The 12,500-nt window shown below is 36.3% G+C and overlaps 1 protein-coding gene across 3 annotated transcripts in view; it reads right to left on the bottom strand.

Annotated features, from left to right (window-relative positions):
• The window catches only part of LOC125030617 (protein CLEC16A homolog), a 50,206-nt gene that overhangs the window by 1,487 nt on the left and 36,219 nt on the right, over nt 1-12,500 (bottom strand). For 2 of the 3 annotated variants that reach the window (XM_047620776.1, XM_047620787.1), the window contains 5 exons: nt 12,091-12,251; nt 11,586-11,722; nt 2,131-2,271; nt 1,742-1,941; nt 1-1,391 (listed from right to left, as the gene is read on the bottom strand). The exon at nt 1-1,391 is cut by the window's left edge and continues 1,487 nt beyond it. In XM_047620776.1, the coding sequence (XP_047476732.1) occupies nt 843-1,391; nt 1,742-1,941; nt 2,131-2,271; nt 11,586-11,722; nt 12,091-12,251 (1,188 nt within the window). In that variant the 3' untranslated portion in view covers nt 1-842. The remainder of the gene's footprint in view (nt 1,392-1,741; nt 1,942-2,130; nt 2,272-11,585; nt 11,723-12,090; nt 12,252-12,500) is intronic. The other variant, XM_047620795.1, reaches the window with a different exon arrangement.

Genomic DNA, 12,500 nt, shown 5'->3' with positions numbered 1-12,500 from the left:
CAAGGGTAACATCCAATGTAATTGTAGTCTACAAAAGGGAGTCTTCTTTCATAATATATTCATACTAAATTTGAACTGACAGCCAATGCTCACACAATATAGCCCCAACAACAAACACCATCACCAACAGGGGTTTACTCTGATTAGTACTTCATCATCAGCAATTTCCAATTCTTTAAGTACCATATATCTGCCTTTGCTACATAATGTTTTCTGTTGAAAAAGTTTTTAATTTCCTTGCATTTTATTTTCTCTGCATCTGTGAAACAAAGGCAATTCAGAATCAATCAAAACAATTTAGAAATTGGCCTACGGTTAGTGATATGTTAACACCAGGCTACTTTACAATTTAAAATGAAAAGTATATCTGGATCAATGAAATATCTTGTACTTGCATCACTATTGATATACACAAAAATGCTCATAAATTATGAAGTCTTTTCCATGGTTTATTCATACTTGAGGATTAATGAATCTATCAACAAGCTATCCATTTTCTTTATTATATGCCCCTTCCTTTATCTCAACTAAAACTGATGGGAACTACCTTTTCTTAAATTGAACAACTAAATTGGCCTTGCATTGCGATGTTACAAAAATTTAGATTTATATATCTGAAATCTTCCTCTTGTTGTACTCATTTCAAGATCTGCTTTCTATAAAATGAGAAATTATCAACTACAATCTGATCATTCACAGGCATGGATTGATCTGTAAACAAATCATTAAAGTAAACTCCATATATCAACTTTATTTTATGTGGCATTTTATAATCTGAGTTTTTTTAATGATGTGAAGTTAAGGACATTATGAGATTTTTTACATATTTACTTTTTTTCCCCTTAAACAGTCTCTACATTGCCCTTGACACGAACCCTGCGTATAGGGCTAAAATCTGATGAACCCACACTGTTCCTAGCACCATCCCTCCTTTCACAGTCACCTTCCTCAACACTCCCATTAACATGTGGCTCAAACACATCATATGTTCCTGTTGTTCTAGCAAGAGGGGGTTTGGCAGTAAAGGAAGTTTCAGTCTCATCTGGTGTAGGAGGCTGTGCCAACTGTGAAGGGGGACCAACATGACTTTGGTTATCACTCTCCTTAGGGAAGACTCTCGTGTCAAGAGCAGCGGGTACAAGCAGAGGCGGCGGCACTTGACTCAGGGGCGGAAGGATGCGAGTGGGACCAGGGGAGAGTGCGACATTCCCAACTAATGACACATAAGGCCAGACCCCTTCGTCCTCTCCTGGAGTCACACTGTTGGCCCTTGTTGGTAACTCTAAATTCCCTGTAATGCCCATATCCGCCATCATCTCTCCTGTACTACTGGAGCTGCTGCTACTGCTGCCATTACTGTCTTGAGGAGAGCTAGTCCTCTCTATATTCACCTACCCATTGGATCAAAATAAGTCATCAGTTCACTTGTAGCATAAGTTTTCCCTAAATTAAAGGAGCTGATGAATATCTAGCAAGATGAAGCGCTACAACACCTCAGAAGTTATGGCTGTGAAATGGGTTGAATAAAACTCTTCTTTCATGCAAAAACTTTCAATCATCAACTACAAACATAAGAAAGGAAAAATACCAGGAAAAAAATCCAATACCAAACTGTTATATAAAGACTGTTTGGAACATCAAAAATCTACTGGGAAATCAACTCTCATCATAAATGAGTCAAAGTTCTCCCAACATTTTAAAACTGATGACTAGGAATATTCTTGAATGTGGTGTGACGAACCTTGGGCAGTGAGGGGGAGGCCTGGGGTACTCCAGTCGTCATCATATCTTCCATTGGAATTTCTTCACTTCGCGGACGAGGTCGGGAGGTGGAACGAGAGATGCCTTCCCGTGCTCCCTGTGGATGTCTGCTTTTCTGCCTTCCAAGACGACTTGGGCTTTGCGATTCCGATCTACCTGAACAAACTGCTACCTGGTCTTCTGTCAATGAGATTTCCATTATTGAAGTAAATGGAAAATAAAGGTTTAACCAGTATTGTTCATATTTTACTTGACTGCAGTATCTTTCTAATCTTTAAACAAAACCATTTATATCTTCAATCTATCCTATATTATCATTTCACCCTAATAATGACATACAATGTTTACTGTGATAAATTCTTAACTTACGAGCATCTGGACTTGGTTGGAGTCCAGCCCCACCTTCACGCTTCAGCGCAAATCCAGGAACTCTTGAAACATTGAACAGTGGGCGGTGAGACTGACTGCGACTACGTCCTTCCCCACCACTAGCACGGCTTACACCTCGTCCTACCAATTCAAAGCAATATGACACCAATGTAACTACTTGAATAATGGATCTATTCCATTCTTCTGCTTTACTTCTGAGAAACTGATTTTTTTATTGAAGACTAAAAGTATTCCTGTTACAGGTGAGTGAATGCTGTATCATCAGTCAAAAAATAACTAGAAACATGACAAAAAAATGTTTAAAAAATATGAACATGAATTATACAACTGAAATAATCATTGAAAAGATAAATTAAGGCAAGAAAATATAATGTAATGAAACCATTAGAAAGAGTAAAAAAAATGGCATAAAAACAACATTGAGAATATTCCAATTGTATATAAACAGTATAATTTTGAAAGTCACATTTCAATCTCCTAAAAAGATTTACAGTACATATCTTGCTAGTTACTGCAATTTCTACATCCTTTTTTTCTATAATTAATTAGAATAATATATTCCTGTTACATCATTTTATAAACACTAATATTTGAACATCAACATGACAATAGTAAATCACAAGTACATTTTGTCTTTCAGTGATGGGCCTATTTACTGTACTCTGATTTTTTTATGTATGAAATATGGCCAGCAGGAAGCTGACCAAGCACCCAATAACAGGAGATATAACCAATTCATTTGTGCTTGTGTGTGTGAATTTGCAGGCACATATTTAAGCGCATGTGTGTTTATCTGTATGTGCATGTGTGAATCAGCATGTGTATGAATGTGCATGTGTAGGTGCTTGTGTGTGTACAATTGCAGGTGCATGTGTATGCACATGTGTGTGCATCTGCATGTGCAAGTGCACATATAAATTAATATATTCCTAAAAATATAGATACAAAAAAAAAAAAAAAAAAAAAAATATATATATATATATATATATATATATATTTGTTCTTTATATATACACTCCATTATGTATAAATGTATAATACACAGAAATATAAAAAGTACCATAAACAGACACAGACATATATGTAAATAAGTATGGAAAAACAGATACAGAAATAAAAATACTACAGAAACATATTAACCCCTTGCCGACGGGTACGACGGGTAGACACGTGCTATGCCCACTGTTAGTACTTGTTTGATTGTTTTTCCACATAGATGCTACACTTGTACTAGGTCACCAATGAGCCAGTTACGAGTACTACCCATCTCGCCCGTTCACCCTTTTCTTTGATTTACAAATATTTTACGTTATCTTATTTTGCTGTTACTAATATTAAAAAACATTATAATAATTATAATGTTTATAATAAAAATAACACCATCAATATTCATAGCACTAGTAAAAAATACGTTTTTCCCGCCAATTCAAATCACGTATGGTCACAAGGTCTACTAATTGACTCCTTTGTGGCTAAGCACTAGCAGAGCCATCTATGGGTAAACATTTCACAAAAAATATAGAAAATAGGCACAGCATTTTCCCCATTTGTTTTTCATTTTCCCAGCGGCATTGGGTTAATACTGATTAATTTTTCACAACTTTCACTGTCATGGCAAGTTTACATTTTCTAGGAAATTTGTCATTGCTAATCTAGAAGTCCCAACAGGTATTAGTATATCATGTGACTGCAAAGCATCAACCTACAAAGTACTCAAGGGAAAGTGATACATTTGGAGAATGTTTGGCTCTGCTTCAGTGTCAGTAGATTCCTACAGACATGATCTGCTTTGAAGGGGCCATTCGCATATGGAGGAAATTATGTAAATACTGTTGCAAGATCTCAACTTTATCTTGCCAATGTGTACTTTTTAGATTTGCATTTTTTTTTACAGATACAGATATTAGAACTATGTAAAGTACAGACTTGTTTTGTATAAGATTTTAGATTTGATATTTCAGCTAGCATTAGAAATACTAGGAAATGAAATGCCCATAAAATCTATATCAGATATTACTACTATGCTGCCTGAGCAACAAGTCTGCACATGAACAAAGCATTAAGTGGTCACTGAAGGACACAAAAAATACATAACAATAAAAATATTAGGAGGAATAGACTGAAAGCAGTGACTTTTAAATTACAAATGAGACATTGTCACAAGAAAATGATGAGGAATGTTGATGATTTGCATATTTCAATTCTTTACCTTTTTCTTAGCCTAAAACACTACTGATGACATGGATGGCAGGTTGGCTACACTTGTATGATGATATGGATACTTTGTTTATTATTCTACTTTGTTACCTCAACTGAAGAACATTCTTCTTTCAGCATGCAATGTATTGTTGAACCCTTGGGCTTTTATTTTCTATGTGACATTGTTGAGGAACAATGTCAAATCCATTTACAGATCTACATATATACCCCCTCTCTTGCCTGCAATGCAGGAATGCTCAGATCACATACACTATAAAATATCCCTTGCTAAAATGCATTGAATTATAACACTTTCTAGGATAGAAGAGACAATGAAAACAAATGAATAATCTAATGTGAAATATTGAGAAAGGTGCCATTCATAAGTAGTGCTTATTTGTTTAATTTATCTACATACACACCGTGAAATTACAAGATTTAATAGCACTTCATCTAAGGGTTCTCATGTAGAAGAGTTTTGATCCTAAAATAGATGGCTATGACCAAGAAAAAGAATAATGAAAAAAAAAAAAAAAAAGGTTTATGTATCTATTAACTTTTGGTCTTTGGATGACATGGGGTTCATGTCATGGCTGACTTGTTCATGGCTACGGGTCATGTGTCATTTACAACATGACTGACTCAGGCATGGCTCCAGGCAACGAGTCATTCACTTCATGTTACCATGATGCATGCATTACACTTTATGTTGTTCTTTATAAGACACGCTCATGCCCACATGTCACATGCCCTAGGGCATTCCTGAGGGAACACAGGTCATGTAATGGTTGGATTGGCTATTGTTTTGTATAAAAGTGATGATATTCCACACAAATCATTTGCCTGCTATGCCTGAAAGATGGACCAAAACATTACACTTTGTTGCTGCTGCTGTGAACCTGCCAGTAACCTTCACTCTAGTTTACATGATCAGTCTCCTTGATTTGACTTACTATGGGAGTAGCAGCCTTGTTTATAACTGCATACATTCTCTTATTTTTTAAGAATAAGATTTGCATTTTTTTTTTTTTTTTATCACTCAGTAAAACCAGAATATAACACACCTAATTCAATGAAATGGACGCTAATGTACATAATCAGGTTATTAAAGGGTTGATCTAGGAACTAAAATGCATCTCTGAATTTGCAGAAATATTAAAATCATGTTTAAGATCCAAGATTAAAAATAACCTATCACTTTGTTGTTACGGCGTAGTGAGTGTGATGAACCGCCCATGTCTGAAATAGGTCCAGGAGGCAAGTCCAGTTGGCCACACACACTCCCTTGAGCAAGACCAAACAAACCCCTAATTCTCCCAGAGGCATTGGGTCAAATATCATTGTTTAATCTTATTATAATTATTTTTCTTCTTTTTCTTTTCTTTTTCTAGGGGGGACCTACAAAATTCAACCATGAGTCATTACATAAAACATAACCCTATTATCTTCATTCAACAGTCATCACTTCCTTCAATTTCCAGATGTAATCTGTGTAGTTATTTTCTAACTTTATATTATACTTGCTTTCAGAGTTTCAACTATTACTTCTCATAATTCATTTATTAGATACAATAATAAGTTCTCACCTTCCACTAACAGGATCTACTCGCCAACACTGATTTAAGTAAATGTGAATTCTTTCATTTAAATTTTGAAAAGCAATCACTCTTATCACCACATGCACCAAAATTCTGAAAACCATTATCAAGCAAAATCCAAAACTCAAATGCATAATAATAACTTCATTGAATACTTTGCAACACTACACTTATAATGTCAAGATGCCTCAATCTTCATCTTGATTCCAGATGATCTAACTTCTTGCTATTATCCATCACCTGCAAAAAAAAAAAAAAAAATCCCCAGCCTGCTAAGTCTTAGATCAAACACAAACACAAAAACACACAAACAAAAAAATGACTTGCCCTCCTCCTGGCCCCCGTCCCAAGCCTCCGACAGATGAAAAGTTTTCTGTCACTTCTCGGAGCGTCGCCGGCCCCGCTCTGTAAAATCGCCCATTGCATCTTCAACTCAGTAAGTCTTGATAAATAGAAAATGAACTGGGTTCTACATTTGCAAAAAGAGATTCTTCACCAAATGGTTTCTAAAGATTTCTAAAAAGAGCTAAGAGGATGAAATCTGATTAACTACTTTTGCACGTAATTTCTTCAACTCAATGTTAATTATATATATTTTAAGCCAAGCCAATTATATTAATTATTCTGATAGAAAATAAATGGTTAAAGATACATACTATCAACATTTCATCTCAGACTATCTCTAATGGTGTTCTTTTAAACTGAACTAAAATAATGGCTGACTCTCTAAGCAATAAATAAATCAAATTCATAATAACATAATACTATAAAGAAATACATACTGCACTTGAGAATAAAGAACTCAAAATCAGCAAATATGCTTTAAAAAGCACATAAATGCACAAAGCAGCAGAAATACATATATTTTAATTTGGATATTTCAGATGGAAAGGGGGGAGGGGGGAGGGGGGAGGGGGGGGGGGGGGGGAGGGGGGGAGGGGGGGAGGGAGGGAGGGAAGGAGGGAGGGAGGGAAGGAGGAAAGGAGGAGGGAGGGAGGGAGGGAGGGAGGGAGGGAGGGAGGGAGGGAGGGAGGGAGGGAGGGAGGGAGGGAGAGAGAGGGAGAGACAGAGAGAGAGGGAGAGACAGAGAGAGAGAGAGAGAGAGAGAGAGAGAGAGAGAGAGAGAGAGAGAGAGAGAGAGAGAGAGAGAGAGAGAGAGAGAGAGAGAGAGAGAGAGGAAGAGGGAGAGGAAGAGGGGGAGGGAGAGAGAGAGAGAGAGAGAGAGAGAGAGAGAGAGAGAGAGAGAGAGAGAGAGAGAGAGAGAGAGAGAGAGAGAGAGAGAGAGAGAGGGAGAGAGAGAGGAAGAGGGAGAGGGAGAGGAAGAGGGGGAGGGAGAGGAGAGAGGGGAGGAGAGAGAGAGAGAGAGAGAGAGAGAGAGAGAGAGAGAGAGAGAGAGAGAGAGAGAGAGAGAGAGAGAGAGAGAGAGAGAGAGAGAGAAAGGGAGGAAGGGCAAAAATACATCCAGAATGAATTTGTATATTCTCAGTTCAAGCAAATGAGTGAATGTCATTACACACATATCAATATTCAAGCCAATGCTTCCAAAAACATGCAACTCATATATGCATATCAAGAGTAAAATAAGAACTTTAAGCTTAAGCAAAAATAAAAACAGTGCAAAGATTCACAAAACTTTTGTTTGCAATGCTATTTCCTATAAACAGACATGGTTCTTCTCCAATTTTATTTTTTCAAGAAAGACAATACCCCTAGTATTAGACTCCATAAAGATGTTGCACAATCCTTTCCCTTGGTTCTTCATAATACCTTTCTGCATCCTACTCCAGTAATAACGGAAGGCATCTATAGATATATATACCAAGGAGTAGGTGGACTCACATAAATTTAATTTCCTTTATATGCACCATAATGGCTACACAATGTGTGTTTAACACAATATATAGGTAGAGAGTTTTATGGTTATAATGGGACCACAGGAAGTCAAGCTCCCTTTCATTTCCGCCAAACACATGTCATCGAACTAACATCATCACCTGACATCTAACCCTTAACCCATTGGATCCTAGTGCCAAGCAGCATACACATGGACAGCAATCCAGGTATTAGGCTTACTTGAGTGTCGACTCTCCCAGGTGTGTGAATACTAGTCCCAGCCCACATAAACACTTGTGTGGTATCAAGACCCCTTGCTTCCCCTCTGTAATATTGTGATATCTTTCTGCACAAGCATTTTTTTTTTTTTTTTTTGCTTTTTTGCCATTTTTCATGGTCTATACTTGTCATGCTTGATATGCTGTCTCAAAATGGTAATAGACTGATTTCCTTGCAGACTCCATATCCTTTCTCTATTACTCTTTGCAAAACAATAATATTAATTAACATTGTTATTTGTCATTTTTAAATATGTCTTTATTAAATTTTCTGTAACACACATTGTGCCACCCATAAGTAAGCATAAATAGGATCCCACTGTGTCTAATCTTACTCCAAGATCTTTGTGCACTCATGGTGAGTCATCCCTGTCAGATTTTTTGAATGGGATAATTATCAGTCATGATACAGCCTACCAACTATATGAGTACATCCTAGGAGGAGGTTGGGCTTCCTACATATCCAAACTGAACACACTACAGTTTTTAACTCAGCCTCTCCAGTGTTGGTTTAAGCCTCTGCTTTTAAATTTTTTTACTGAATAATACTAACTGACTGACCCAGAATCAAATTCATACAATTCCTTCTCATTTTTATCTCATACCAGCAATCTTGATGTTAACCCCAACACAGTAAGTGCAGTCTGATTATTGCCTGGTGCCACAGGGTTAAATGACTAGCCAATCTGCCAAACTTATTACATATTTCTGCAATTCATATCCTAGTTACTACCTTTCAATTGTCTTCCTAGGTCTTTCCATATCCTCTGCGAATAATGTCAAATATGTCTTCTTTAACCCCTATTGATGATATAAACATCACATCATGAATAAATTTGGTTTGAGGCGCAGGTGACATAACATGCTGTCATGGTAAAAATTTGGCTGTGGGCTAGAGTGGCGAGAATTTGCCATCATGAGAATTTCGGTTCAAGGCTTGGTGATAGGAATGATTATCCACTAGTGCACAAAGCTCTTGGGGGTGATTAGAGTCATTTGGCATTTAGGAGGGGGCTTTTGCATTATTTCCATCAATAAATGAATGTGGAATGTACAAATCTTCAGCTATGATTGGAAGAGCACCAGCTCTTGGGAGGACACTATTTGTATGCTCAGGATCCTATTCCTCCCTGCAGTGATTGGCAGTGCAGGTTATATTACAGAAAAATAAGTTTTGTGAGAAAATAAAAATATGACAAATAAGAAAATGTTACTTATTGTTTTATTATCCTACTGAATTATAGACTACCTAGAGAGATGATATGGAGTCTATACAAGAAAAACAGTCTACTATCATCTGGATAAAGCAAATCAAATAACAAATATAGGCATTGGAAAATTGCAAAAGAACTAAAAATGCTTATGCAGAAAAAGCGAGAATAGCATTGTAAAGGGGAGGGCATGAAGCCTTGTCAGTGCACAGGAGTCTTTGTGTGCCTGGTCTACAAGCTAAACACCTGTCAAAGAGGCTCAAGCAAGCCTAATGCCTGTATTTTCAGCAATGTGCGAGGAGTGACGGATCTGGATCCAAGGGGTTAAAAGGTGCAAGAAATTGGAAAAAATATTGTGTAGTAAATTATTTTCTAGTTCTACTATTGTCTTCTCTCACAAACAGAGCTTTGAGAAAGGCCTTTTTTTTTTTCTTTTTTTTTTTAAACTAACTGTGATATCCTGTTTAGTAGTTCAATACATTGTCCCCTTATCCATGAACAGTAGTAAAATACTGATTAAATCCTTTACAGCATTATTTTATGTCCCTGTAGCATTTGCACTGCGATCTAGAACTGGATATTTAAAAAATCCCAAGCCACTTCACAAACCTGAATACAAACACTTGATGTTCACTCTCTATGTAGAGATAAATATCTCCCCTGATGTTAAGAATTTTTTGCTGTATATTTCTAAAGTTCTGCCTGTCTATTGTCTATTCAAATAGAGTTAAAGTCTATGCGCTACTCAAATAATGCTAATCACAAAAAGAAGAGTAAAGAAAATCATATCTGATTAATTCAAAGATAGAATACCAATGTTATGATACTTTTTCAGTTATGTATGTGAAAAACATATGACATTTAATTCAAGATTTAAGTTGATAAAGCAACTGGATAGCTGATGCATCATTTTACAGGCAGCACAGTTAAATGCCAACAAAACATTTAGCAGTTCAAATCAAAATCATGAGCTAATGCATCAAGCATTCACAATCATTACAAGCAGTCTGGATATTGGAAATGAAAATGGTAAAGCTTCATTTCAAATTTTTCAGCCTTTGATATTTTGCTTTATTTGTTTATCATTTTGTTTTTAATACATTTCACGTTTTTTTTTCTAGAGAGCAACTTACTTATAAGATCATTATCATCTAAACTGAACCAATACTAATCTTTTCTTAACCCCTCTGATCTAGGTAACATAACCATCACATCATGGGAAAATGTGGCTGTGGCCCAGGGTGATGTGAACTTCTTGTTGTGATCATTTCAGCTGAAGGCCAGGGTAATGCACAAAGATCTTGGAGGGGGATTAGGAAAGGGCTTTTGCATTATTTCCATCAATAAACATGTGGAATGTACGATCCATGAGCCATGACTGGAAGAGCACTAGCTCCATGGAAGACACCCTTCCCGTGCTCAGGATAGTATTACTGGCCGCTGTGACTGGTAGTGCGGACTGTACCACAAAAAAATTAATATTATGAAGAAAAAGAAAAAAAAAAGACAAAATGTTTCTTAAATTCATTATCATTTCACAGAGTTATGGACTACCTAGAACATAACATTGCAAAGGGGAGGAATGGACTCTTGTCACAGAACACGAGTGTTTGTGTGTGCCTGGTCTACAAGCCATGCAGCAATCTGAGCGGTCATTTGAGTAAGCCTAACACCTGTATTTTGGGCCATGTGATGGCATCTGGATCCAATGGGTTAATACTAGTAAAAGAAATATGCTCTAACAACATGCTTTTCTTCTGGTTCTTCAGAAGAGACATTTATGAGGATACTTAGGGTAATACGCAGCTGAAAAACTCCCAAAGCAGGGAGTTGTTGTTGTAATGTCTAACTTATTTTTCTTCAGCTCTCATTTTAATAAACATCTATATAACAATTTCAGTTGTTTGGACTTTTTACTTTTTTGACAACTCTTCCCAAATTTCTTTTTGTACATATATACATGAGAATAATTGCCATTGTAACTTCACTTTACCACTTCATTTTTTAATTCAGTCAAAGATGATGGGCCAAAATTACCCCTTTTTCACTTAAGGAAACAGTATATAAATGCTTTTGAGAGTATGTACACTTAGGCAAATGGAAAGGAAGGAGATAAGAATATCTTACCTGGCATGATATCAGAGCTGTTTGTACACAGAACTGTTTGCGAAGTTAAAAAGCACATATCTACATTGAATATCAAAGCTAAATTGGCTTTGCCCCTCACCTGTACTATATGTTAAGAAAAGGTAAATACATGGAGAGGAAATCAAATACTTTATTGCAAGGCTAAAAGATATATATATATAACTCACTGTGTGCTTCTTGGCGCATAGTATGCAGCGCATGTGCTGGAGGTGACGGGCATGGCTGGAGATGCCCAGGAAGTTCTAGCAAACGAGCTATTTGGTGCAACTTTCTCTGACGTGCCTTTATTCTCCCTTTGGTCAATCTGTAATGAAAGAGAGAAAAAAAAATAGAATAACTAAAATGACATATCTATGAAACATCTAAGCACTTCTATGCAGCAACTAAACTTTTTGAATGGTAAAGTGATTTAATTTTGTGAACAGTAAACTAAATAAATTATGTGAATGGTCTAAAAAAAAAAAAAAAAAAAAAATTTGGTGATAAATATTAATTAAAAATGTGTCAAAACTTAAGTTACCTTACCTGCAGCTTATAAATTTATAAACTCAAGTAGTATCCTGGTAAGAGCAACAGATAGCAAGGAGTGGTTTACTGTCTTTCAAATACTGAAAAACTATTAGCTATTGCCATGAATGCACCATAAGTCATGCTCTAGACTATCTTAAGTACCTTTGTTTAGCTGCCATACATCTTATGTGGTCATCAAAAATAAACTTAGCAGCCAGGAGAGGTGTTGTGGGTCGTCCAGTAGCCCCAGAGGAGGCTGAGGGCCGATGGATAGTCAAGTGAAGAACTCTGGAGTCATCCTTGTCTCCCATTACCTCTAGATCCTTTTAAAAACAAAAATAAACAATCAACTAAGTAATGCCAGCGTAGCATACAGACATACTGACAAATAATAATAATAACATTGAAATTGTATCAATTAAGTGAAAAAATAGAAATATTTAATTTAAATCTATAAGCTCAAACTGTAGCAGCTGCTTATTTTACTTTTCTACTTATATTCATACAGAAATAATCACTGAAGTTCTTTGCTAAGCTGATATTTTAATAACACTTCATCTCTCTTCAGCAAT

Source organism: Penaeus chinensis, chromosome 2, assembly GCF_019202785.1.
Source record: "Penaeus chinensis breed Huanghai No. 1 chromosome 2, ASM1920278v2, whole genome shotgun sequence".
In the NCBI taxonomy this organism is placed as follows: domain Eukaryota; kingdom Metazoa; phylum Arthropoda; class Malacostraca; order Decapoda; family Penaeidae; genus Penaeus; species Penaeus chinensis.
Note: the sequence above shows the minus strand (reverse complement) of the source record. Positions and strands in the feature narration are given on the sequence as shown.